Below are 27,373 nucleotides of genomic sequence, written 5' to 3' on the forward strand. Positions count from 1 at the left end.
CAGTGGTTGGTGTAAAACAATGGAACGCACTTAAAAGTGATTTTACAAGTTGTTCAAATTCTTCTCAATTTAAACTGAAATATAAAAAGTACATTCTAAAACTGTATGCAAAAAACTAATCAAAAAAGGAAAGAAAAAAAGAGTATTTCATACCTGTGTTTCGTTCTTAGTGTTTGCCGTAGATGATGCCATCCAGCTAGTTTTCACTTTGAAATGAGGATGTATGAGTAGGGTTTATAAGATTAATTCTTCTTCCTGCTCCAATTTTCTTTTCTTTTTTACATGAAATGTACGACAATGGTTGTGTAGTAGTTGTTGTAATTCTGGAGTATATTTTCTGTTATTGTTTTTGGATTTGCCAATTTATTATGGACAAGAGAAGAGAATAAAAAATGTTGAAATAAAATTTAAATGAAATCATCTGTGACCTGGCAACTTAGAACCGATGTAAATTAGCAGTAATGATAACTGTGCACATTTACTAAATATTTGACCATGTAAACTAACTAACTCACTAACTAACTAACGAACTGGGACTGGTGATTATTGGAGGTGATACGTAAGACGTCACTTCCGGCTCATGACGCAGCTCCGCCCAGCCCTGCGTCATGAGCCGGAAGTGACGTCTTACGCATGAGGACGCGCAAAAAGCAGAAGCTGCGTCGGGTTTGTCGCCTTTTAGCTCCGTTTTTATCCTTTAAACTGCATTTCTGTCCGGCCTGCTGTGATGGTCTAACCCTAACCGCCTCCTTCCGGGGAATCAGACGACTTTCAGTCCACGAGCAGCAGCATGTCCTCCCGCCTGGCTTTCCAGACGCAGCTGGCCTCCATCATGGAGGTTCTGGCCAACGCCGCCGTGGCGGAGATCTGCAAGCTGGTGGACGACGACTACGCCGTGGTGAGTCTGCAGATGTCCCAGTGCCAGAGGGAGAACAAAGCCCTGAAGAGGAAGCTACACCTGCTGGAGCTGAAGATGGCGCGAGCCAACGCCGAGAGGAGGCTGCGCGAGAGCTCCACGAGCTGCAGCCGACCGCGCGCGCAGGCCGGCGGCGTGGACAGAGCGCGGGAGTCCAGCTCAGGTGTGTTAGACACAGGTGAGTCTACCTGGAGAGCCACGTGAGCATGCTAACTGTTAGCACGGGCACAGCTGCTAACTGTTAGCTTTGTGTTTCTGTGTGTGTGTGTGTGTGTGTGCGCGCGCGCGTGCGTGCATCTTCCTCCATATTTCAGCAACAACCTCATCACTGATGAATCTGAACATCAAATGGTTTTTATTCAGTTTATTTGTGTCTCAACCAGGTTTTTCTTTTCTGTCAGAAACCTTCGGGAGAAACTGGTTCAGATCCTGAAAACTGCAGATTTACTGGCTGTTTACACTGAAGCACGTGGAGTAAAACGAACATTAAAATGTGCTGTCAGTGTAAAAAAAGCTGCACTTTTGCAGCCTTTTCTTGCAGTTTGTGGAGTAAAAGAAGAGAAACTGAAAGAATGAGGAACCAGCTGGTCAGTGGTTTCAGTTCTTTTTCTGTGTTCAGACTGAAGAAAAAGCTGCTTTATGTCTGAATTTAAAGCTTCACATGGTTGGTTGTAAAAAAAAATCAACACATTTCTCTTTATTATTATGAAAAATAAAATTAGCTTAAAATGAGGGATTTTAACCTAAGGCTCCATAAAATCTGTTTGATTTTTTCCCCCTAAATTCTGTTTTTTCCTTTACATTTTTTGGGAAACCCCCCCCCTGCCGCCCTTTTTGCCCCTTTTTACTCCTATTTTACGTTTAAAAAAAAACAGTTTTTTATTTATTTAAATCACTATAATCTACACATTCCTGAATTATTAGTTATGCAGATTGAAGTGGATGAAAAACAAGCACTAATGGAGTTTTATGCTTGGAGAAACTGTTACATCTATCCATGGAGACATCCACCAGAAGTTTTTGGTTTTTAACTCCTGTGACAAAAGATGAAAACATTCATTTACACATGAAATACTAAATGTGTTTTATTTATTGATGTTAATTATTATTAATAAGAATGTTAATATGATTAGAAGCTCAGTCAGTGGAAGCGGCTTGTTGTTCCACATTTCTTTTCCTACATGCTGTTTTCTCCAGACAACGTTCCTTCTCCACATAACAGGTTTGCAGTCAAATGAAGTAAACTTCCGTGATGTTCCACATTAAAAATATATTTCGTTTTACGTGGCCGATTCCGTGATGGTGGAAAGTACAGGACCCTCGTAACCCTCTCAGGTTCAGGAGAACGGCTGTTTTAACTGCTATTTATAACAACAATGATAAGTTATTCATCTTTAAGTGGAAACATGTGCTCATTCACACACAGATAAAACTGGTTTTATTGCTTTTCTGCCACAAACAGTCACAATATTCCTAAACTTGGTCACTTTCACACCACATAGTGGATTTACCGTGACACAAACATGCAGCGCAGGCCGAGAAAGAGGCTGACTGTGGGTTGTTAAAGTTTGGCTTCAGGCTGTGAAATCGCCCATGTTTTACCGTCCATGTCTGTCCCGGAAGGTCGCGCCCGGAAGTCCTGTTAGTGACTCGTGTCCACAGTTTCACACACAGGATGCGATGGTCCCGGCAGGCGGGGAGACGTGACGCATCGTCTGCGTGTCAAGTCAACATTGTCTAGATGGAGGTTACCTCCTTTAACTTTCTCTACAGAGCAGCAGGATAAGAGTTGAGTCCATGTCTGATGACTGTTGGCGGCAGTCGACTCTGCAGCCGGGTTCCCCGACCCTGGTCCTGGAGTCCTGCAGGCGTCCCTGCTGCAACACACCTGATTCATATCAGACATGTGCAGAGTCAGGTGTGTTGGAGCAGGAAGACTTGGAAACCCTGCAGGATGCCGGTCCTCGGGGACCTAAAACATCTAACTTCAGTCAAGTTAAATCATCTTTGTTGGGAAGTTTCTGGATGTTTTCAGGTTTCTGTAACCTGGAAGTAAAACGTCAACATGAACGGCTCGGTAAACTAAACACAGGCGGCAACACCTGGAGCGTCCCTGTGGACCGGAGTTTAACGCCGCTGCTCCACGGTGTCCGGCCTGCAAACAGCCAGCAGCTACTGAGCGTGAGATTTCCCCGTCGGCCCTGAAGGCAGCGTTTAGAAACATTCTGGTTTTTATGGACATGAGAACAGACGAGACTTCCTGCAGATTGAAGCTGTTTAACGTCAAAATAAAACCTAGTAGTAAAACTAGAAACATGTGACAGCTCCGTTCAGCCCAGTTAGAGATACTGGTTCCTGACTGGTGCTGAAACATTTTTCCTGATGATTCATGGAAAACATGCTGGATTTATTTCTGCTTCCACGTGAATAACAGACGGTGGAGATAAATGTGTTACTCGGACACTGAGTGGAGTATAACGGAGCAGTGGGGCGATTAAAATCACTTCATGGACACAAAAAAGTCCAGATAATCGTTTAACAATCAAATCGTAGGATCCTGAGGTACCTCAGACCTGGAATACAACGCAGTATAACTGTCTGATGTGTCCTGCAGATAACATTCAGTAGAACATGTAGTATCTGTGTAGTGGTCGTCGTACACAGATATTATACAGATATTACACTGTAATAAACTGTCTTTTCTCTGCTGCACTTGAACGCACCTCAGCGTCTTTGGTTGTCCTGTGTTTACATGATCAGCTGACGAGGGAACCTGTTGGTTTCAGCGTGGCGCTGAGAAGTCATGGCTTCTGTTCTCTGGTCCAGGTGGCGTGTTTGAGCGGCAGGTAGCTGTGTGGTCCAGCAGAGTGGCTGTCGGAGAAGCAACGACTCCATCCATCCTCCCCGGAAGCATCCAGACCGAGGTAGAGACACACGCTGAGACATCTGTAAAAGCAGAATCACTGTTTCCAACATGAGCAATAAAACGCCACCAAGTCGGATCTAACTGGTAAAACACCAGAAGAAGAGCGGCGTGTTCTGCTCGGAGGTTGCTGATGGTTTCCACGTCTAACTGGACGTCACACGGGAGGCGGGGACACTCTGCAGGACGACCTGTTTGTCCCGACGTACCAGGTGGTTTTCCCGTTGATCCGATCTGATCGGGAGGAGAGATCGTAACGGCGCCGGTAGTCCTGAGTTTAGCCGAGCGTGCTCCGTGTGCGACGTCGGGATGCGAGCTGTCTGACTGGTCGGTGCATTCCTGGTGGCAGCAGCGTTACGGTGGGAGGAGCAGTCGGCTTCCCAGAGGTTCCAGTAAACGTGGAAACGGCGCCCAGCGTTCCGTCTGTCGGATTCTCCGTCACGAAGATTTCATCAGGGTCCGTTTCTGCCGGACGCGGGAGACGGTTGGACGTTTCCGTCCATCTGCGGCGTCGGTGACTTAACGGAGCGATACCCCCAGAAACCAGCGGGGGGCAGTGTTGAGTTGTACAGCTGACACACAACCAGAGAAGACGACGACGCAGAAAGCGCCTGAAGAGAAAAGACTTTTTCTACTTCTTCTTCTGGTGTTTTAGAACGGCTGTAAATGACTTCACGGCGGTGAATTGGCGACTGGCGAAACACGAAGGTGAACTCTGAACTCAACTCTGCTAAAATGTCAACACAAGACGCCCGCTGGCAGAGCGTTACACCAGCGAGATGCTGGACCGCCCTTCCAGGATAGACACTGTTAGAAGGGACCCGATTGGCTCGTCTGAGCACCAATCAGCAGAGGAGGCGGTTCCCGGTCCAGACAGTAAAAGTTCTGGCAGCTGGCAGCTGGGGGGCGGCGAGCGGCGAGCGATCAGCTGGCAGCTCCTGGAGGATTCCTGTGGTGAACCCAGACCCGGGGCTGAGACGCCCTACGACAGCGTTCCTCATGCGGCTCTCTGACTCCGCTGGCTTTCTGAAAATGCGATCTAAACAAGTCATAATGATCCTCAACGCTGCAGTTCTCTCCACTAACAAGAGCTGCAGGCTGCTTGCAGAAACTCTGCTGTCCTAACGGCCCTAACTGACCCTGTCAGGGTTGCCAGTTCTGGCTGATTTCAGCTGCAGCGAATGTCTCTGCTGATGTTCTTTATTCATTAAATAAAACCATGTCGCTCTCTCTACTGAATCCGCCATCATTCAGACTGACCAGAAGGAAAGCTCCGCCTCCCTCCTCTCTTTTCCGCTGCGTTTGTCGCTCGCTGCAGACGAGCGGCGGGAGCGTTTGGTCTGAACACACCGTCGGCCATTTGATCTTTTTGAGTAAAAACTTGTAAATCTTCGGCATGTTTGTGCGTTGTGTCTGACTGATGGACCGACCCTCCTCTTCAGTCTCCAGATGTGCAGCTGGTGGAGACGGATGAGGTGGTGGTGAAGGAGGAGAAGATGGAAACCTTCCAGCAAGCCGAAGAACCAGAAGCCCCGATGGATGTCGGTACGTAGAGATAAAAAACGCCGTTTCACGTGTTCATCTGACAGCCTGCAGCCATGTTGGAACAGCTGGAACGAGACTGGTGTTAAACTGTAGAAATCTTCAGTGCATCTGCTTCCCAGCCTTCCCAGTAACCAAACCAACTTGATGTCAGACCACCCATGAACCCAACATTTGTAATTTTTACCTGGAATCTGCAGGAAAACCGTAATCAGGAGCAGAAAACTGCAAATGAACATAAATCCGGTGGACTCATTGATCAGGCGGTTCTGGGAACGCTGGGAAAGCCAGAAGAAGTGTAGGAAACGGGACTCGCTGTATTTTTGCAACCATAAGGGACATTTAAGTCTTATTTTCTCCAGACAGACGCCTTACAACGTGGTGTAAAAGCTGTAAATAACGTGACTTGATGCGCCTGACGGACTGCGAGCGTTTCCGACACGCTGCTTACGTAGATACACGGCGGGCGTAACGGCGGGCAGCATGGGAACGTTGGAGGTGAAAGAAGACGCTGAAGGTCCTCAGCAGCGCAGCATCGTGCAGAACAACATCGGTGTGGCTCTGATCCCGGATTAAAATGGCTCCTCCTTATGAAGCCCTGTCCAAACTGCGAACTATCCGCTACGTGGACAAACATGGGAATCGAGCCGCCGGGAGGGAATTTAAAGATCAGCCGCTGTGAAGAACCAAGTGCTCCCAGTCCAGCAGGCCTGGCGGCGGCGGAGCTCCAACCGCTGGACGTCGGTACGGACGGCGTGGGAGCGACGGATGACAGGTGGCGAACTGGACTGGTCGGTTGGAGCTTTGGGAACAGCCGGCATCGTTTATGAGGAGCCGCACGGCAACGAGACGGACTGACGAGGAGGAGCGGGAAGCCGGCGTGTTGATGGAGAACCAGTCCAGCTGTTCAAGTCGGATCCAGAGCGCCTGATGTGTGTTTTAGATCCAGAGATATCAGAGCGCCTTCTGGTGGTGAACATACGGTGCTGGTGGTCCTGAACTGGAGGCTGAAACTCCCAGTGAGGACTGTGGGCCGCCCCGGCCCCCCCGGGGCCCCGGCCCCCCCGGATCCAGAAACACGATTCATTCTCCAGATTCTCTCCAGCTGTTCCGGCCGATCCACCAACCAGAAACACTCGAGCCTTGAAAGTGTCTTTTTTTCATTTATGTTGTTTATCCACTTCGTGGTGTCGTGTGATTGGTCCAGAGAACTGTCTGATCAGCTTCTTACTGATCCGATAAGAAGCTGATCGGCGCCTCTGCAGTTCTGCTTCTGTTGGCTTCGCATCTGTCCGTACTGCAGGAAATCAGCCTGATCTGATCAATGCCGGGATGTAAATAGAGGTTTTAAAACGAGCTGAAAGCAGTTTGTTGTGAATAATAAAATAAAATGTGATTTAAAAAATGTTTAAATCTGCTCCTGCATCGTCGTCCTGATGGCCGCATGAAGCTCGTCGGCTTGTGTTAAATCTGCTCAAAGCCGAGGAGGATGATGATGGTGCCGGAGCAGCACCTGGACCTGCGTTTGACTCGGATTGAGTTGGTTTGTTCCCTGAACGGAGGAGATGAACTGGATTCGGTGCAAACGGAGCGTAAATGTTTCCTCCTCGGCGCCGATGAGCTCGGCGGTTTCCTCGGCGCCGTGTGGCCTCGCACGTCACCAGAACCATCAGAGCTCTGTCCATCAGCGAGCTCCAGAACCACAGGCTCACTGCTCCGTCCTCGTGGCCCAGATCTGGTCCTGATCAGTCGAGTCCAGAGGCGGCGGGTCAAATAACGGGGCGTCCAGAGCAGCACAGTCTGGAGGGTCTCGGTCCGATTGGACCGGTCTCAGAAGGATTTCAGACCTGCTGTTTTACTGGTCAGGATCTTCATCCTGGAGGAGGATTTACTGGGAGGAAAGTTGTCTCCGTCCCGCTGCCCAGCAGCCAGAGACGTTCCTGCTGCCGGTTCTGATCCAGAACAGCTGGATGAAGGGAGGTCTGCTGGTTCCGTCTGACGTTCTACAGCTTCAGAAATATTTCCAGTTTCCTTTTTACTGGAAATGAAAAGAAAACATCATGAATCGTGTGAAACAGAAGATCCACCATGTTGACACGCAGGTCCTGGTTCTGCAGAAACCACCGGGTTCTGCTGGGTAGAACCGGACCCGGCAGGATTTTGGTCAGAGGTCTGGCCACCAGGCATCTGCAGAGCTGGATGGAGAAGGGCCGTAGATCTGCGGGGCTGTAGATCTGCAGGGCCGGATCCTGGCCGAACCTGTCCGGTTCAGCTCCTCCCCGATACGACCCCATCCCGCTGCGTCAGGCGCTGCTTTCCTCCCGCCTGCGCTTGTTGGCTGGACTGCCGTCGGACTTCTCCGCATCGCTTTGTCCCGTTGGACCAGGACTTCTGGAAAATCTGGGATCTGACGACGTCCTCGCACATGAAGGTGTCCACTCGTCCTGACAACACGTTTTCCTGAGGCGTGTGCACGTCTGGCGTCCAGGTGAACCTGTTCGTCTTCTGCTTTAGTTGAACATCTTCAGGTTGGACTGAAAGTTTCCAGACCTGCTCAGACAAAGTCTCCGTCCGGTTCCGGTGAACGCTCCAGATTAACGGCAGAGATCTGGGGTCTGGTGGTTCAGCTTGCAGCATGTCAGCGTGTGGAAAAGTGCATCTCTAACGTTTTGTCTCGTATCTCCGTAGGAACGATGGGCCGTCGTGGATCTGCAGGACCGAGGCAGAGCCTGGAGGAGCAGGACGTCCCCTTTGCTTCTGGCCAGTCTCAGACCCAGAGCCGGCCAGGAAAGACGAAGCCCAGCAGAGGAGCGGAGGTCAGTGGCTCCCCTCCTCTCCTTACATGTGCCGGCAGAGACCCGGTGGTGCTGAACTCTCTGGGTTTTATCTGTGACGGCAGCCGTGACTATCAGTTAAAGGTTTATGACGATGCTCCCCATGAGGAGTCGTTTGACGAACGCTCCGGTGTTAAAATGAAGAGGATGATTTTGTCCTGCTCTTACTCCCCACCTGGACCGGACCTCCCATCCACCTCCTCCGTTAACGGCTGGACCGGTTGCAGCGCCGCTCGTCCTCAGCCCGTTCCTCCCACCAGCAAGGAGAAGCTGTTTGTCTGCAGCTACTGCGGGAAAGCTTTTAACCGACCCAAGAAGGTGGAGATCCACCAGCGCACCCATACAGGCGAGAAGCCGTTCCGCTGCTCCACCTGCGGGAAGATGTTCTCCGAGGCGGGGAACCTGAGGAAACACCTGAGGGTCCATACTGGGGAGAAGCCGTACAGCTGCCGGACGTGCGGGAAAGGATTTGCCTGGATGCGAAACCTGAAAACGCACCAGCAGAAGAGCCATCCGGGGTGTTATCCTGGAGAGAAATGAGCCGTTTCCTCGCCGCTTCGTCCTCAGCAACTCTCAAACTATTCCTCCACAAAGCAGGAACTGGACCTCAGAAACGGGTTCTGCTTCAGGAAATCTGCTGAATGAGGCGTGAAAGGAAACTCTGAGACTGTAAACATGAAATAAATATTAAATCCAGTCAAAGATTCAGGTGAAAAGCTGTTTGTTGGGGTTGCATGTTGGAAAGCCTGATTCATGCAGCTGCAGAGACATGTTTAATAGTTTGTATGTTTACAAGCACAGTCCTAATAAAATAACTAAAATAAAGACTGATCGGGCTTTTAGTGATTTATCAGAGGATAAATAATAAATGTCCTTCATGTTCAGTTTGTCTGATGCTCGGTAAAGAAACATGCGTGGAACATGAATTTATTTGTTCAGGCAGTGATCCTCTGTGTGAAAATAAAAATCGTCTCGTCTCGTCTTCATGCCGCTTATCCGGGGTCGGGTTGCGGGGGCAGCAGCCTAAGCAGGGAAGCCCAGACTTCCCTCTCCCCAGCCACATTTACCAACTCTGCGGGGGGGATCCCGAGGCGTTCCCAGGCCAGCCGAGAGATATAATCCCTCCAGCGTGTCCTGGGTCTTCCCCGGGGTCTCCTCCCAGAGGGACGTGCCTGGAACACCTCACCAGGGAGGTCCAGGAGGCATCCTGACCAGATGCCCGAGCCACCTCAACTGGTTCCTCTCGATGCGGAGGAGCAGCGGCTCTACTCTGATCTCCTCCTGGATGACCGAGCTCCTCACCCTATCTCTAAGGGAGAGCCCGGCCACCCTGCAGAGGAAACTCATTTCAGCCGCCTGTATACGAGATCTCCTTCTTTCGGTCACGACGAAAATAAAAATGTTTAATATAAAAGCAAATGGCAGCAGGTGAGAAGATGTGAAAGAAACAAAGTACGCAGAATAAACTGCATAGATGTGCAAATGAAGCGAACCCTGTCAGCTGGTCAGTCTGACGGTAACGAGACGCGTTTAGTCTGGATGTCCAGTCCTGGAGCTCTTCCATCCTGCAGGGTTTACGGTAGATGAAGCCTTGTGAAGCTTTTCAGGCTTTTATTCGCACTGAAAAGAGTCAAAGCTTTATAAAACAGACCATAGCGGCGACATCTGGTGGTCAGCTGTGGGTATTACAGGCACATATCTAATAATAATTACTCCAGCTTGATTTAACTTCCAACACAAACGGTTCAGTCTTGCAGCTGTCTTCATCCTGAGGGTCGTCATCTCTAAGTGTTGTAACATACCCAGTGTGTGTGTGTGTTATGGCTCAGCATGTTAGTCATTAGATTTTATAACATGATTTAGAGGTGTGTGTGCTGTGAAATAAGACGATAGACAGGTTTGTCAAAATGAGCTTGTTGGGCGATATGATGGTTTGGGAAAAGTGCTTTCAGAGGGAATTATAGGGATTTCTTACAACAGTCTTAAATTTTGTTCATATGCTTTTTCCTAATTTCTGAATGATAAATTACACTTCCTCATGAACATCATGAAATTTTATATTTTAATAACTAATCCTCTGCTGTCTGTTATCCTAGTCGATGTCGGAGAGAGATATTTAGCAATACCATATAATACTGAATACAATACTACATTAACTATTCTACGTACCGTGTAATCTAATGCTATTTCATCTTTTGCCATGTTATTTTCCTCCTTCCTTTGTGGGTGGCACAAGGTGGAAGTTTTCCTAGACACCTGATTGTTTTCTTCCACTAGAAGTCTCCATACTTAAAGCTTTCTCTCCTCCTCTTAACGCTCTCTCAGCCTGTAAAGCGGCGAGCGGGAGGGAATGCCGGGCGTTTCTCATCCCGATAGATGATGCGGCACCAGTACCGCCAATGCTTTGAACCAGTTACGTCATTTCCGGCGTTTTGTTGGAGCGTACGAAGAGTCACACGTCATTGGTCATGTGACGGCAGAACTTTAACAAAAAAAAGCTTCGGTGCTTCCGTTTCAAACGTCCCATCTCTAGTTTACTAGCATCTCTTCTCCAGCTCGCCTGAATCAGGTGAATGTGTCGTCACCAGACGTCTGAATGACGACCTAGCTGTGTCGCGCTCCAGGCTCTGTGCACCTCCTCAGGTGCTTTTTATTCGCCGGTTTCCGTCGTCTTTCTGGTTTGTTCCCTTACTGGTTGCGTGTCGGCTACAGACGTTTCATGTTAGAGGTAGTTACGTTAGCTAGCAGGTTTAGCTTCCCAGCAGCAGAACTGGAAGCTCACAAGCGGTTGGAGGTTTATTCATGTCAGGTGGCAGGATGGGAATCGGACCTTCACCTGCTGTGTTTAGGAAGGCGTGAAGGTGTAAGCAGCTGAAGAGGACCACCACTGATACTGTTGGGTCATTGTGGACTCACTGGTTTCCAGTCTCTGTGCAAAATATTGTTCCCGTGTCCATCCATTTAGCCGTGCACCTCATTCTGCAAAGTTTCAGGCGGTATTGAGGCGTATTTCTCTGACCATGTGCGAGCATTTCTGACGTGTGATTGGCTGGGAAGTACGCCGTCTCAAGGCACCTGTTGCGCAGCTTCCATTCGTCCTGTAATGCTACGTAGGCAGACGTCGACGCTGCCTGTTAAGTGTATTTAAAGGGGACGGTGCAGAAGTACAGAGAGAGTTAAAAGGGTAAAAACTGAACAGGCCATTAGCTGCCTTTGACTTTTTTTCAAAGTAAAAGTGATATTTAAGTTTTGACAAACAACAATTGCGAATTGTGGCTGATGCAAGGTTGTCATGTAGCGTTATTTTGGGGTTTCCTACTTGTGGGCAATTTGCTTCAACTATTCAAAGTTTTTCTCTTATCTTTTTTTTTTTCTCAAAAACTGAAATTTGCTGCTTTAAAACACAAGTAAGCATGTTTTATGGTAGCGTACCGGTATGTTTTACCATGACCGCGCCCTAAAATCCGGTGCGCCTTGGTGTTTTAAATACAGAAATAGCACCGCAACTGAGACTGCACCTTTTAACACGGTGCGCCTTATGGTTGTGAAAATACGGTACTGGTAATCCTGAACGGAGGTTGAAACTCACAGTAAGAACTGTGGACCCATCTTTACCAGAAGATGGGTCACATGACCTCTCACGTCACATCCGGGGACACGGATATGCGGAAAGTCTTTCTGTTACACTTTAGCGAAATGTTTCTTTATCAAAACGTCTGAAAAACCACCTCATGAGAACGTGGAAACCTTTTAGCGATATTTATTTAGCGACTTTCGGAATGTAGGCGTTACCATTAGCAGCTTTTTATTGCGATATTTTTGTGTAATTCTGGGTTTAATGGAAACGCAGCTAGTTTTACATCGATTTGGAGCGCTAAATATCTGTTTTGAGAAACCAGCTTGATCGATTAACTGTAACGTTCCTGCAGCTAACCGTGACCTGATCTGAGAGACGGGGTATCAGTCAGATCGTGATGGATGTCTTAGGATGCCTTTTCAGTGCAATACCTCAAAGTAGAACCAAAACATGACTTAGAAACAAAGGAGGAGAATGGACGTCCAACAGGACATTCTGCAACGTCGAAACAGCGTTTCTAATGCCGTTTTAAACTGAGTTATTAAAGAAAATCTGTTGCTCTAAACAAGGAGTCGTTCCTGCTTGATTTTTATGCCACGTTACAAAGTGACTTTTTTTCTTTTACCTAATAAAGGATTGCAGGATTGGATACGTTGGATTGGTACCCTGACTGAAAAATCCCAAAAAGTGGGTCGGGTTGGATATTAGGTTCCCTTTCACAGTTTTTTGCACGTGGAAACACGATCCATTGGTGGAAATTAGCCTTAATCGGCACCAAAAGGTTCCTGTCAGTAACTGAGGACAAATAAAGGTTCGCAGCTAAATGTGGTTCCAGGTAAGAAACACGATCTGCGATTTGCGGCAGCATGATCTGCGATTTGCGGCGGTATGATCTGCGATTTGCGGCGGCATGATCTGCGATTTGCGGCGGCATGAGCTGCGATTTGCGGCGGCATGATCTGCGATTTGCGGCGGCATGATCTGCGATTTGCGGCGGCATGATCTGCGATTTGCGGCGGCATGATCTGCGATTTGCGGCGGCATGATCTGCGATTTGCGGCGGCATGATCTGCGATTTGAGGGGATACGATGTATTTACGTCAATCTGATCTGCGAATTACACCTCCCGTTTATCAGCTGATTTATGATTAGTTTCTCAGCAATGTGGCAAATTTGTTCATTGATCAAGGTTCTGATTATCCATCTCGAGTCTAATCTCTTATTGGTCCAGTTTGCATGTGAGCATTACCGATTTTGCGATGGGTAGTTCCAGAACCTGTTGGTACCAAGACCTTTTCAGACATGACAAGAAAATGAAGCATGAAGGGAAATGAGCTATATAATGGTGTTGTATGTGTGTATATGTACAGATTTAGTGACTTGTGGGGTAACTGGTGACCCAGTGCTGTATCACGATGCTGGGATTAAATCTCTGGTTCGATCGATGGCCTAGCTGAGTCCACTTGTGTCCCGATCTGAGACAGGATCATTGACACCTTCATCTCATCATGACGTGCTACTGTAATTCTGTCTTCATGTTTTAAATAAAAAATCTGGAAGGTCTTCAGGTTGTCCAGAACATTGCTCCAAGGCTGACGACTGAGGCCTGTGATATGCTGTGTTCCATTTGTACTCTGAAGTCAGATTTTCCAAGTTCTCAGTCGGAAATGCAAAGTGAAAACCTTCTAAACAAGCCGTAGACCCACCTACCCCGAGTTTACCAGTAAAGATGGCTGCTTCGTAAAACAAGGTCGAATTAAATCAATAATAAACATGCATTTATGTCTAAATGCTTTTGTTGTACATAAGTTAGAGTTCAAGGTAATGTTTTGTAACTTCTACACAGAGAACAAGTTTACAAAATGCGTTCATGTCCAAAGTGTTGAACGTAGTCTCTCTGCTCGCTTCAGGAACTGATGCAAGCTAGGGCTGAAACGACTCATCCACGTTGTCGACAAAAATCGACAATGAAAATCGTCGACAATAAATTCTGTTGTCGCCAGACGCATTTTTCCAACTGAGTGAGGCATCTCACTTTGGCACAATCTCCACCGAGTCACATGCATGTGCAGTAGAGTCTCTGTTGGTCGGTCACGTATACAGAATGGCAGCATGTCGGTGATTCACGAGCATTTAAAGAGGAAGCACGTCGGGCATTTAAATGATACGGAGTCTGATTCGCCTCAGTACCTTCAACGCGAACCAGCAGACTGAGGCATCAAAACTAAAACATATTGTCTGACAGACGTATATTAAATTCAATGCATGCAGTCCGAAGAAGAGAGCCACCATGGAGCCCTTTCTGAGGAAGCAGACCCTGCAACAAGGCGACCGCCCTCACAGTCAGTCTGGAGATGCTGATTTGCGATATGAAGCCGCTCGTTTCATTCAGTTTGTTTGGACAACTCTGAATTTTTTAGCTATAAATGTCATTAAAACCGTCAGATTTCAGACTGTTGAAAATGTAAAGTTCTCTTGCAAAACTGTGCAGTTAACCACTGAATGTACTTCACTATAATGTTCTGTTTAAAGTGGAACTATTATGAGCATTTCAGGCTAATTTATTTTTATTTCTGAGACCAGAAGGGCTGGGATTGATGGAGTTATTGTCACAAATGGCTTTATTTACTTCAGACCGACCCTCTCCGTAGGCTGTCAGATCAGCCTGCGGGCAAAACGAGTGGATTGAGACTCTTCCGCATTAAGCCCCGCCTCCCGCCACTGCACTACATCGGGAGCGCGCACCGCACCTGCTTTCACCGTCATTGTAACATCTCATAAACAGAAGGATTAGGCTCATATGAACTCAATAAAAAAACAAAATACAATGTCAACACATAGCATCCAGCCCTGCATGTTGGAACCTGAATCAGAGCCTGAAAACGAAGTGGAAAACAGCAACCCACAGCAACGAATGCAGCAGGATGTCTCTCTTTGGTAAACTCACCAGCCATCGTTGGAAATAACTTTATCCCACGTTTTCCACCCGCCTGATGTATTTGTACATGCCCTTGTTAACCAGTAGAAGGTAACCAATCACCCAACCTTATCCCCCGGGACGTCACAAGGATTTCCACGTAGAAAAAACTCTCTAAAACGACGCGTTTTTCATCGCCTTGGAAACCGAACGGAGAGAGTGCTGGAACTCAAACTCAAACTCAAACATGCGTTTAGGTGATAATAAACAGTGTCGTTCACGTGTCTGATGAGGATTCAACACTGTAACACTGTAAAAAGCTCAGAAAACTCCAGATACCATCATAGGAACCCTTTAACTTACTTTTTTACTACTAACAGGCCTGTCCTTGGTTTAGAGTAAAAAAAAAAAAAACAAAAAACAAAACCTACACATTTTCCTGTCCTTAGAAAATGGACATAGATTTATTTATTTATGGATTTATGTCTATACTGACAGCACTGTTCCTGTCAGATGGTTTTATAATTTGGGACATTTTTGTTTACTTTTTGTAAACCCGCCTTTCAGCAGCAAAGTTGATTAAAAGAGACATTTTATATTGAAGTACCATATTTCCTGTGTTTATCATTTACCACATAAAGCAACCTCATGCTAAATTAAAAAAAAAAAAAAAAGATCAACTAATCGTTTCAATAGTCTGTGACTCATCGACTGAAAATAGTCTTTAGTTGCAGCTTTAATGCTAACATGTTAGCATCTGAAGTCTCAAGCATAACAAACGGGATCCTGGCAGTGTCCATGCCTGTTTTCCATCTTTCTCAATGTGAACGCACTCATCTCTGTTGTGATGTAATTTCCAGTATCGACTTCCAAACTCCAAGGCAGATCGAACGCAACAATACACACTGCTCAAAAAACTAAAGGGAACACCTACACAACACTCTGTAACTCCAAGTCAACCCCACTTCTGGGAAATGGAACTGTCCACTTAGGAAGCAACACTGACTGACAATCAGTTCCACATGCTGTTGTGCAAATGGAACAGACAACAGGTGGAAATTATAGGCAACTGGCAAGACACACCCAATAAAGGAGTGGTTCTGCAGGTGGAGACCACAGACCACTTCTCAGTTCCGATGCTTTCTGGCTGATGTTTTGGTCTGAATGCTGGCGGTGCTTTCACTCTGGTGGTAGCATGAGACGGAGTCTACAACCCACACAAGTGGCTCAGGTAGTGCAGCTCATCCAGGATGGCACATCAATGCCAGCTGTGGCAAGAAGGTTTGCTGTGTCTGTCAGCGTGGTGTCCAGAGCATGGAGGCGCTACCAGGAGGCCAGTACGTCAGGAGACATGGAGGAGGCCTTGGGAGGACAACAACCCAGCAGCAGGACCGCTACCTCCTTCTTTGTGCAAGGAGGAACAGGAGGAGGAACTGCCAGAGCCCTGCAGAATGAGCTCCAGCAGGACACAGATGTGCATGTGTCTGCTCCAACAGTCAGAAACAGACTCCATGAGGGAGGTATGAGGGCCCGACGTCCACAGGTGGGGGTTGTGTTTACAGCCCAACACCGTGCAGGACGTTTGGCGTTTGCCAGAGAACACCAAGATTGGTAAATTCTCCACTGGCGCCCTGAGCTCTTCACAGATGGAAGCAGGTTCACACTGAGCACATGTGACAGACGTGACGGAGTCTGGAGACGCCGTGGAGAACGTTCTGCTGCCTGCAACATCCTCCAGCAGGACCGGTTTGGCAGTGGGTCAGTAATGGTGTGGGGGGGCATTTCTTTGGAGGGCCGCACAGCCCTCCATGTGCTCGCCAGAGGTAGCCTGACTGCCATTAGGTACCGAGATGAGATCCTCAGACCCCTTGTGGGACCATATGCTGGTGCGGTTGGCCCTGGGTTCCTCCTAATGCAAGACAATGCTAGACCTCATGTGGCTGGAGTGTGTCAGCAGTTCCTGCAACACGAAGGCATTGATGTTATGGACCGGCCCGCCCGTTCCCCAGACCTGGATCCAGCTGAGAACATCTGGGACATCATGTCTCGCTCCATCCACCAACGCCAAGTTGCACCACAGACTGTCCAGGAGTTGGCGGATGCTTTAGTCCAGGTCTGGGAGGAGATCCCTCAGGAGAACATCCACCGCCTCATCAGGAGCATGCCCAGGTGTTGTAGGGAGGTCATACAGGCACGCGGAGGCCACACACACTACTGAGCCTCATGTTGACTTGTTTAAAGGACATTACATCAAAGTTGGATCAGCCTGTAGTGTGTTTTTCCACTTTCATTTGGAGTAGAACTCCAAATCCAGACCTCCATGGTTGATACGTTTGATTTTCATTGATAATTTTTGTGTGATTTTGTTGTCAGCACATTCAACTATGGAAAGAACAAAGTATTTAATAAGAATATTTCATTCATTCAGATCTACAACGTGTTACTTTACTGTTCTCTTTAGTTTTTTTTTTGCCGTGTACTTCCTGCTGGCAACATGACACCTGCGTGTTCCCCGTGTTGACGCGAGGTAACGTGTTGTGGGTATGAAGTGCAATGTTGACTTAAACGCTAGAGGTGCTTATTCAAACAAGATCATGAACATGAGATCGTTGGTAAACAAGATGGCAGACAGTTTTGGCGAGCGCCTCCTGGACTTTGTTTGCAACTAACAGCATTTTAATAATTGCTCCTCCTGGTTGCACAGTGACACGTTCCTGATATTTAGCAGCAGATTGGTAAACTGTTGTTTCCCGAAATGCCGTGGAAATATGTTGGATTGACCTTTTCATTTGCTCAGAGTCCTGGTGCTGCATCCTGCCCCCTACTGGTGACCTCCGGTATTTATAGTTTTGGCCGCAGCATGCTTGATTGCATCAAGTATAAACAACTACATCAGTGTGTTTGTGTGTACTTGTGTATGCACACATCCCATCTGTAAATCCTCCAAGTATTCTTATCTGATCCTGATCTAGTTGTACTGGATCTGTTAGTTTTATGACATCTGCAGGTTGCAGAAGGGGTTTCCTCCCTCTTGGACTTCCTCTCATCCTGAGATTTGCAGACTCTTTTAAAAAGCAGCTAAAAAAAAAAGCAGAATTTAAACCTTTTAACTTGATTTTTTATTTTCTCTTGGAAGGTGCTCTGTAAATATTAGCTTACTGAAGGAACTGTGGCGTTTGTTGTCCGTTAGCTGTAGTTTGTGTGCTGGCACTGCCTTGTTCATCTCGCATAGCGAAGCGTTTCTACCTGCCATCAACGTGCAGCTTAATTTCAGCCGTGAACAGCAGCTCACTTGACTTGTGTTTAGCACAGGGGGGTCCAGTTCAGGCAGAGAGAGCTGCAGGTTTTAGATGCTTTTTGCTTCAACACACCTGATCGACTCGTTCCAATCGGTTGTATTGACACAAGAAAACGTGTAAAACTTCCAGGACTGTGTTGTGGTTGTGGATTCCAACTGTGTTTACGGTACTTTGTTTGGTTTCAGTCTGAATGTGTGCATGTAAAGTCAGCTTCCTGATGTAAAACCATGTTTCTTGTCTTTGCTTTGTGTGCAGGCGGATGAGGATGCAGATGTGGTGCTGGTGAAGGTGGAGGAGGTGGATCCGGGGACAGGAACCCTGAACCAGACGGGCCTCAGCATACAGGAGGGTGAGAGTCAGTATGTTTACTTCCTATGACACCAGAACCCAGACTAAGATGGCTTACTGTCCGTCCACCGCACATTGCTTTTTGTCCTCACGTTCAGACGAAGGTCAGCATCTGTCTCTTTGTGTCCAGGGTTGGTGGAGTCCAGCACAGATGACTTCAGAGGAACTCTTCCACCTGAGGAAACTATGCAAACATCCAAAAATCAGCTGGCTGACCTGCAGGACTCTGGGCGGGGCTTCTCAGAGGTCAGCTATGGCCATTCGTCTCTGTGGATGAACGGGGGGGTTAGGAATGGCGACTGCGGCCGTGGGCAGTCCTCAGTCCACGCTCCCCTCTCACACCTGCCCGGCTCACTGATTGGAGCAGATCCTGGCAGCTGTGGGAGGGGACCAGCTGCTGAAAACTCCAGAAACTTCCGCAGCTTTTCCTTTGAGCTCCCTCTGACTGACGTTTCGGAGCTGTCCAGGCCTCAGCTGCCGGCTCAGGGGTCCATGCCGACCGTCGACCAAGGTCCACAAGCCAGCCAGAAAAGCTCCATGAAGAGGGTTTACGTTTGTAGTTTCTGTGGAAAACGGTTTCCTGCTCCAGCGAATTTAGAGTCCCACCTGAGGACGCACACCGGGGAGAGACCGTACGGCTGCGTCATCTGTGGAAAGCGGTTCTCCCAGTTCTGGAACCTGAAGATCCACAGGAACATCCACACCGGGGAGAGACCCTACCAGTGTCCACTCTGCCCCGAGAGGTTCTCTGACCCCAGCAACCTGAAGAAACACCAGAAGAGACACCACCCACATGGAGTGGGCATGCAGGCAGGAACGTCTTAGCTGGAGAAGCTTCCATCCCCGTTCTGACCGACATCCACTTTGTGGTCCGGGACAGTGTCACTGTACCTGCATTCATGTGAGCTGCTCAGTGCACGTCTGAGGAACACTGCATGGTGTGTACCTAACCTAAAGTTCGCAGACCCAAGGAGCCACTTTCTTGCATGTATTGCTAAAACGGTGGCAGGCTTTACATGTTTCTCTGTTCCAACACACCTGATCCAAGTTAAATGAGTTGCTGTCAAGCAGAAACCTCCCGCTGTTAAAAATGAAGCTAAAAGCTGCAGTTCTCCCTCATCCAGAAGGGAGTCAATCCCCATAGACTCCCATGTTGCACCTCAGCTTTAGCCTGTCTGTTAGCTGGTTAGCTCCCGATTAGCTCTTAGCTACAAGCAGCTAGGAGCTTGATGTGTGTCACTTATCCCTCCCCGCGCTCGCAGCTCCCCTCTCAGCTCAGGATGTTGGTATTTTCTCAGAGTGACAACATGTGTGACGCTGCTGAGATGGCGACGGTGGGAACCGCCCACAGAGTGGGCTGTGCAATCAATTTAAATGACCTCAGGTGTCGAGAAACATGTAAAATTAGCAGGACCGCGGCCCCTCGAGGAGCACCTACAACTTGCCGAAAAGTGGACTGGATCAGTGAGGACCTGGACCTGGACCCGGCCAGGCTGCATGAGGGGGTCTTTGGTGCTGAAAACAGAAAACTAAAACAGCTGTAAATGTTGTACATACAGATAGTGTTAAACACTCTTTACAAACAACAGCTTGCGATAAAACGCCGGAACTTCTGCAGAAAAACGTCTGAGATAGTTTTCGGTTTGGTCTCAGGTTTGGTTGTTTGTACCTGCAGATATTTTACGTACTCAACACACTGGCATTAGAAATGTCAGAGAGGAACACTCAAAACATTTTAACCCTTTAAAATTTGTATCCTAAAGTAGCTTTTTATGGGTAAGAGTTGTTGTAGATCAGCTGCTGGCCTCCTTGCTGATGTGACAAAAACATTTTGGTTGCTTCATCAGCCGCTACGGGAGTCCAGTACCACCACGTTTCCTGACTCTACAGTGGTGACACTAGTCTGGAATGGTCTGCCTCGTTCACATCTCCAGAATCGTAGCTCTCTAGTGGTGTGTTAACATCTGCTACCACCGCGTTGATCCTGTTCTTCCACTGAGTGTTCTCGGTTTGCTCATGAATATGTATTTATGCTTGGCTTGGAAATTATTCTTGTACTCGTGCAGAAAAGCAAACATTTTGGGATGAATTTCAGAGATTTAGACACACAGACTCATTCAAAGGCTTTTTTTTTTATGACCATCTGAAGAAATCAGGTGGAAAGGTCATGTTTAATCTGAGACAAACGTTGCAATTCCGCATCGGAAGACGGTTGCATCATTTGGTCAACAACAGCTGCACAAACACTTTAAAACCGAAGACTTGCTGATGTGTAGGATCCATCTTTACCTCTGTAAACACTGTGTGATGGAAATAATGTCCAAAAACACCTGGAAAACGATCAGTTCAGCATTATGGCCTGCAGCATGAGCGTAGTCATAGCAACAGTCCAGAAAAAGCTGGACGGATGGTGTTTGTGGAGCATTAAGGGGAGAAAAGGTGCGACGATCTTCCACCATGTGGATTCCAGCTCATCTGGTGAAAACCTCTGGAAGTGGGTCTGTGTGTCTGAACGTTTCGTATATTTCTAGGAGAAATGTAACCAAAGCTTTTTCTATTGTGTCACAGTTTTGTAAAATCTTGTCCTTAAGTGTAAATCAATAAAAGATTACAAAGACAAAGATGAATTTGTGTTGTCATTCTGAATCATACAAAAATGTGACACAATATTACTCGCACAGCGTGGACACGTTGAGGTCAGTGATGCTGGACGTCATCTGTAATATTAGAAATTAAATCTCATTTAGGACACATTCCCACCAGGACAGTCCGCTAGAGTCGGTCCGGTTGGGGACATGGTCCAGCTGTAGGGGGGTGTATCCATGCGGACCGTGTTCACGCTGCACTTTGGTGAAACCAGCCAAACCATTAGAATAATATCTCCCCATTCCCACCAGAGGTGGCGCTGCACTAGTATTTAGCAGAAGAGAGGACCAGACCGGCGTGAAGAAGAAAACTGTTTCCTCCACCTGCCAGTTAAACATGGAGACCAAACTATGGCTGTTTTGGGTTTTTATTGTGTCTTATGCAAGTATCCTGCAGAAATCCACTGCAACAATGGACGCAGTATGAACACCAGACGAGGCAGAGGACCCTTAACGCCATCGCTATGTATTTACCCACAATGCAACGCTACGCCACATGCAGGCAGGGACTTGGTTTGTAGTCCGCTTCCTGGATTTGGTCCGCTTGAAACGGACCGAGACCTGCGTTTGTAGACGGACCGAGTCGCTTCTTTGGTCTGAATCAGGATTAGTTTGGAGCGTTCACATTTCCCCAAACGAAGCGACTTTCCAAGCAAACGGACTCGGATCAGAACGGCTGATGTGGATGTGTCGTTACTGTTTTCATAAGAAATCAGGAGTAAATTAGGTTTAAAGGGACAAGACGGCGAATTCCTTTGTATTTAAAGAACGTCTATCAGGGCTGAAAGTTCAGGAGGCAGGCAGGGTAGGAGATGTTTTCCAGGAGTCTTTTTACATCCTGATGCAGATAATTAAATGCTGTGATTGGATGGTGAAGTGTCAATCAAACTCTGCTGCCATCCAGTTTATGCATGCGCTCTGAGAGACTTGGAGCGCTTGTAAAGATGGTGAAGCGAGAGATGAAGCTTGGTTAGCGACATCAGTTGGTTTGCTACATCAGAACGCGACGATTGTCGGAACAAGCGCGTTTCTTTGGAGGCGTGGCTTCGGGCGGTCGTATGAAAAGGGACTTTTCAGTTGTTGATTTTTAAAATGGAGCTCACTAGAAGTGTTTCTCCAGGATTTCCAGCCTCACCTGTAATGATAATGAGTGAATGCAGAGTATCGCACCTTTGGTTTCTAGTCTGACGTAGTTTCCACGTAAAACGTGTTGTCGTGCTTTTTGCGGGTTAAACGGGGTCCGAGTGCACACGTGCTAGATGATGTAAAAGACGCCACCGTTCTCCAATGATTTCCGTTCCACTTTACACGGACAGGATTCGCCTTGCGGAATGAGAAAATTTCACTCTGCAGGCCGTTTTTATCCACCCAAAACCCTGTAACCATGGAAACGAGGCCATGAAGCAAACTAAACTTTTCCACTGTCTCGTGTTTATTCCTCTGTTATTTTTTCAGTCCCGTTCGCCTGAAGTCCTTGAACCCAGTTTCTGTTCTGCTCAGTCTGCAGTGCCTCAGATGATCCCTGTGGTACCAGAAGAGTCCAGCGGTGCAGCGGCGGTCCAGCTGAGGGTACCGGACACCAACACGGCAGCCAGCCCCACCGTGCAGCAGCAGAGAAGCAACGATGTCCACACCGTGAACTCTGAATACTCTCTGTTTGAGCTGGAGACCTTCTTCACTCGCTGGGCCCCCGACAATGACCCCGGAGCCCCTCTGTCGATCAATGATGACTCTGATCACGATCAGGATGGAGTCATCATTGTCGAGACGGAGTCAGAACCTCAGCAGCCAGCAGATGCTTCAGTTTCCTCAGCAGCGATGGCGAGTCGGTCTCTGTCTCGAGGTAAACAACCCCCCCCCCCCCCCCCCCCCCCCCAATGTTCCAGCTTCGTGTTCAGGCTCGTGTTTAGCCTATAGACGGTATAAAAGATGGGCGGAGCCTCCGTGACATCACCTGTAGGTTCCTGCAGAGCTGAGGTGAAGCTTAGTGGGCGGTTCCTGCCGTCGCCATCTTGGCAGCATCACACGTGCTCCATGAAAATACAAATATGGGCAAAGAGGCGGAGCTGAGAGGGGGGCTGTGAGCGTCATGGTGGATGATTGACATCTAGCAATCTGCCTGTAGCAAAGAGCTAACCGAGCTAACCCGGCACTAACGGAGGTAACAGGCTAAAGCTAAGTCACGTTATTAAGCGGATAAAAACTGCGGTTGTGCAGCAGGATATCAGAGACCTGTCAATCAAAAGGACACGCCCCTAAATATGCCGAATATCCAGATGAAATTACTCCTGACGTTCAGCTCACACGGTATTTGTGTCACGCAACAGTTTCCTGTTTGCTATCTGGGTTGTAGCTCCGCCTCTATGACAAAGTGTCATCTCTCATAAACACACACACACACGGCTTATTGCTGGTTCAAATCAGTGTTTAGTAAATGTGTGTGTATGTGTGTGTGTGTGTGTGAGGGACCAAGCTGGCAAAGGAAGAGGAACACAGGTGGCTTCAGAAGAAAAGGGTTTTATTTTCCTAAACAACATAAAAGAATCAGGCCTTTAAAAGCGGTCAAGTAAGCAAAAACCTAAAAGTCCAAAAATAACTAAACTAACAGATGAGGTAAAAGAATCAACTAAACCAGCTGAACTAACCAACAGTAAACAAAGGAGAACTTAAATACCGGCTGATCAGACCAGTTTCCAACACATATGGTGTAACACACATATTAAACATAACATAATACAAACTACACAAAGAAACAGAATCTAACAGTTTAATTATTCAGAACAAAACTACCAACAAAAGAAACCCAAAAGTGGAAAAAATTAACATAAAATTTAAAGAAACTAAATTAAACTCATTATCTCCCCCTGTGGAGACGAGGTCTTTAAAACGCCCCGAGGCGCCGGGTTCCTGTACACAGTCCTGCCCCCCGTGTCCAAGCTAACCCCGTCAGTGCCGGTAAAAGCAGAACCACCCGGTTAAACAGTTGAGGTGTTTCCTTGATGTGCACGCTAACGGAAAGGAACTAAAGCAACTATGTTTAAATATAAAGAAACTAAAGAATTGAAAGTGTGTTGATGCTTCTTGCAGTTTCCGCCTCTACATGTGTGGCCATCACAGTGTGTGTATATATGTGTGTGTTTTGTGGTTGTACATGTGTTCATACGCTGACGTTACTCGTGTGTGTGTGTGTGTGAGAGTTTGTCTCCTAAACCGGTCCGTTTCCACCCACATGCTGACTTCCTCTTCTGTCTGAAGGACTTTCAGCATCCTGAGAGAAAAACCAGCTCAGACTGTTTTCCTGTGCTGATAATAATCCATCAGGACGTTTTATCAGGATCAGTTTAGATTCGTGGTCTGGAAACAGAACTGGTCCAGAGGAGACCAGGTTTTACCAGACCCAGACCCTGACCCGTCATCCTCTGGTGATTTTCTGCTCCGGTCTCTCTGCAGGGACGCTGAGGACGCCGGTTCTGTCGTCCCAGCCTTTGTTGAGAAGACCTGCAGCCAAGACCAGCGCCCAGCTGCTGCAGCGACGTTGCCGTGGCAGCGTCGCCCCCCCTCTGTCCTCCAGCTTGGTTGCCGTTGGTAACATGGGAGCAGCTGAGAACATAAGCGTGCCTGGAATCAGCTCGACCAGCCGGACTGCGAGCTGCACGGCGGCTCCACGGGTGTCTTTAACAGTCGGTGGACCCACCTCCACGCTGGCCGACGCCGTTCAGCTTCACACCAACGCACTCGTTTGTCCCGACGGCGTGGCTTCCGGCACTCTGCTCGGCGAGCGCCGTAAGAAGAGCTACGTCTGCCAAGCCTGCGGGAAGGCCTTCTCCGGCCTGTCCAACCTGAGGTCTCACGAGAGAGTTCACACCGGGGAGAAACCGTTCCACTGCAGCACCTGCGGAAAACGCTTCTCAGAGGCCGGGAACCTGAAGAAACACCAGAGGGTTCACACCGGGGAGAAACCCTTCAGCTGTGACCAGTGTGGGATGAAGTTCGCCTGGATCTGCAACCTCAGGACACACCAGCAGTCAGCCACAGGCTGCTTACTCAGGTCCAGAGGGGCGTTGGGGGACGTGGTGATGACGCACACGCCCACCTGAGGACGGCTGCTGCATCTGAAAGTCTGGAACGACTCAAATGTTGTAGTTTTATAGTTTGTCTGGTCAAACACTGTGATCAGTTCCTCCATGTTGAGGCTTCTTCTGGAGAAACTAACCGTCGTATTTTCATGTGGTGTTTTTTATTTGACTTGGTTCCATTAAACCAACACAGCTGGACGGGAGTCTGTCCACTCTGACGTTTCTGTAAACGTTAGCATCAGAACACGCAGAACATAAACCAGGTCACAGGAAATGACGAGACCGTGAACGTATCGGTCTGACCGTGTTCAGAGCAGGACAGTCGGCCCAACTGGGCGGGTTTCAGACTGATGGACTCAAACAGCTGATCTCGACGCGGTGAAACTCTCAGAAACAGTTTATCAGGTAACAATGACAGATTAAACATCATGCAGGTGGATGCCATTTATCTTTCTGTTGACATGATGAGTATTTTAGGACACGTTCACATCAGCCGTTCTGATCCGAATCCGAGTCCGTTGGTCGGAAAGTCGCTTCATTTGGGGAAATGTGAACGCTCCAAACTAATCCTGATTCGGACCAAAGAAGCGACTCGGTCCGTCTACAAACGCAGGTCTCGGTCCATTCCAAGCGGACCAAATCCAGGAAGCGGACTACAAACCAAGTCCCTTCCTGCATGAGGCGTAGCGTTGCATTGTGGGTAAATACATAGCGATGGCGTTAAGGGTCCTCTGCCTCGTCTGGTGTTCATACTGCGTCCATTGTTGCAGTGGATTTCTGCAGTATACTTGCATAAGACACAATAAAAACCCAAAACAGCCATAGTTTGGTCTCCATGTTTAACTGGCAGGTGGAGGAAACAGAGTTTTCTTCTTCACGCCGGTCTGGTCCTCTCTTCTGCTAAATACTAGTGCAGCGCCACCTCTGGTGGGAATGGGGAGATATTATTCTAATGGTTTGGCTGGTTTCACCAAAGTGCAGCGTGAACCCAGTCTGCATGGATACACCCCCCTACAGCTGGACCGAGTCCCCGATCGGACCGAGTCCCCACCTGGACCCAGTCCCTAACCGGACCGAGTCTAGCGGACTGTCCTGATGTGAATGCATCCTTACTGGTCAGGATCTTCATCCTGCAGGAGGATTTACTGGGAGGAAAGTCATCTCCATCCCGGCGTCCAGCAGCCAGAGACGTTCCTGCTGCTGGTTCTGATCCAGTATGGAGAACAGGTGGAACCAGGAGGCTGGATGAAGGGAGGTGGTCTGGTGGTTCCGCCTGACATTCTACATGTCAGAATAAAGCTTCAGACATATTTGCTGTCTTGTTTCTTTTCCTTTTTACCGGTGATGAAAACAAAACATCATGCACTGTTAATGTGTTAACGTGCGAGTCGGGTCGCCGGTTCTACGCCGGATCACTTGCTGTCGGCTTCGGTTTTCCTCCCAAACAATCATCTTCATCACTTCCTGCTTCTTCTTCAGGCTTTACTGCAGTGCCTCTTTCTGATTGGTCGCTGCAGAGTCAGGACGCCGACCAGACCCGCGGCTTTCAGGCAGTTGGTGCTCCGGCAAACGGACCGCGGTCCGGTTAAAGAGGACCAGACAGCAGCAGTAAGAACGGACCCTTCACCAATCCGATCTACTGAGGTTGTCGTTACTGATCCTGGGATTCTGGTTCTACAGAAACTGGTCTAGGACCGGCTCACGTTTTAAAGCTCCTCCCCCGTTTCTTCTGTAAAAACGAGCCGTCTAACGGCGTCTTCCAAGAAAATCTTCTCAGCTTATTTAGAGAGCGATAAACTGGAGAAGAGCAGAAGGTGGAGGATGAATCCTCCTACATGGTCGTTAAAGGAGGAGGGCCGACCACACCTGATGGGGAGGGGCCGACCACACCTGATGGGAGGGGCCGACCACTCCTGATGGGAGGGGCCGACCACTCCTGATGGGGAGGGGCCGACCACTCCTGATGGGAGGGGCCGACCACTCCTGATGGGGAGGGGCCGACCACTCCTGATGGGAGGGGCCGACCACTCCTGATGGGGAGGGGCCGACCACTCCTGATGGGAGGGGCCGACCACTCCTGATGGGGAGGGGCCGACCACTCCTGATGGGAGGGACCGACCACACCTGATGGGGAGGGGCCGACCACACCTGATGAGGAGGGGCCGACCACACCTGATGGGGAGGGACCGACCACACCTGATGGGAGGGACCGACCACACCTGATGGGAGGGACCGACCACACCTGATGGGGAGGGGCCGACCACACCTGATGGGAGGGGCCGACCACTCCTGATGG

General features: G+C 48.4%; 1 protein-coding gene across 1 annotated transcript; it reads left to right on the top strand.

The window, feature by feature from the left end:
* Positions 1 to 643: 643 nt before the first annotated feature.
* Positions 644 to 26,225, top strand: LOC306774243 (uncharacterized protein). The gene is made up of 9 exons (XM_079264244.1): positions 644 to 1,094; positions 3,743 to 3,840; positions 5,282 to 5,384; positions 8,070 to 8,733; positions 10,804 to 10,858; positions 18,264 to 18,357; positions 18,487 to 18,602; positions 22,502 to 22,844; positions 24,452 to 26,225. The coding sequence occupies exons 1-9, from the start codon at positions 791 to 793 to the stop codon at positions 25,096 to 25,098; spliced, it is 2,424 nt and encodes an 807-aa protein (XP_079120370.1). The 5' UTR covers positions 644 to 790; the 3' UTR covers positions 25,099 to 26,225.
* The last annotated feature ends 1,148 nt before the right edge of the window (positions 26,226 to 27,373 follow it).

Source organism: Telmatherina bonti, assembly GCF_933228915.1.
Source record: "Telmatherina bonti genome assembly, chromosome: 3".
Taxonomy (NCBI): Eukaryota; Metazoa; Chordata; class Actinopteri; order Atheriniformes; family Telmatherinidae; genus Telmatherina; species Telmatherina bonti.

What these genes read in the sequence shown, in the direction of transcription:
- LOC306774243 (XM_079264244.1), top strand. Translation starts at nt 791, where the DNA reads ATGTCCTCCCGCCTGGCTTTCCAGACGCAGCTGGCCTCCATCATGGAG. An exon ending in CCGGAAGCATCCAGACCGAG is followed by an intron (nt 3,841 to 5,281) that starts GTAGAGACACAC and finishes CCTCCTCTTCAG; the next exon opens with TCTCCAGATGTGCAGCTGGT. An exon ending in GGCTCTGTGCACCTCCTCAG is followed by an intron (nt 10,859 to 18,263) that starts GTGCTTTTTATT and finishes CTTTGTGTGCAG; the next exon opens with GCGGATGAGGATGCAGATGT.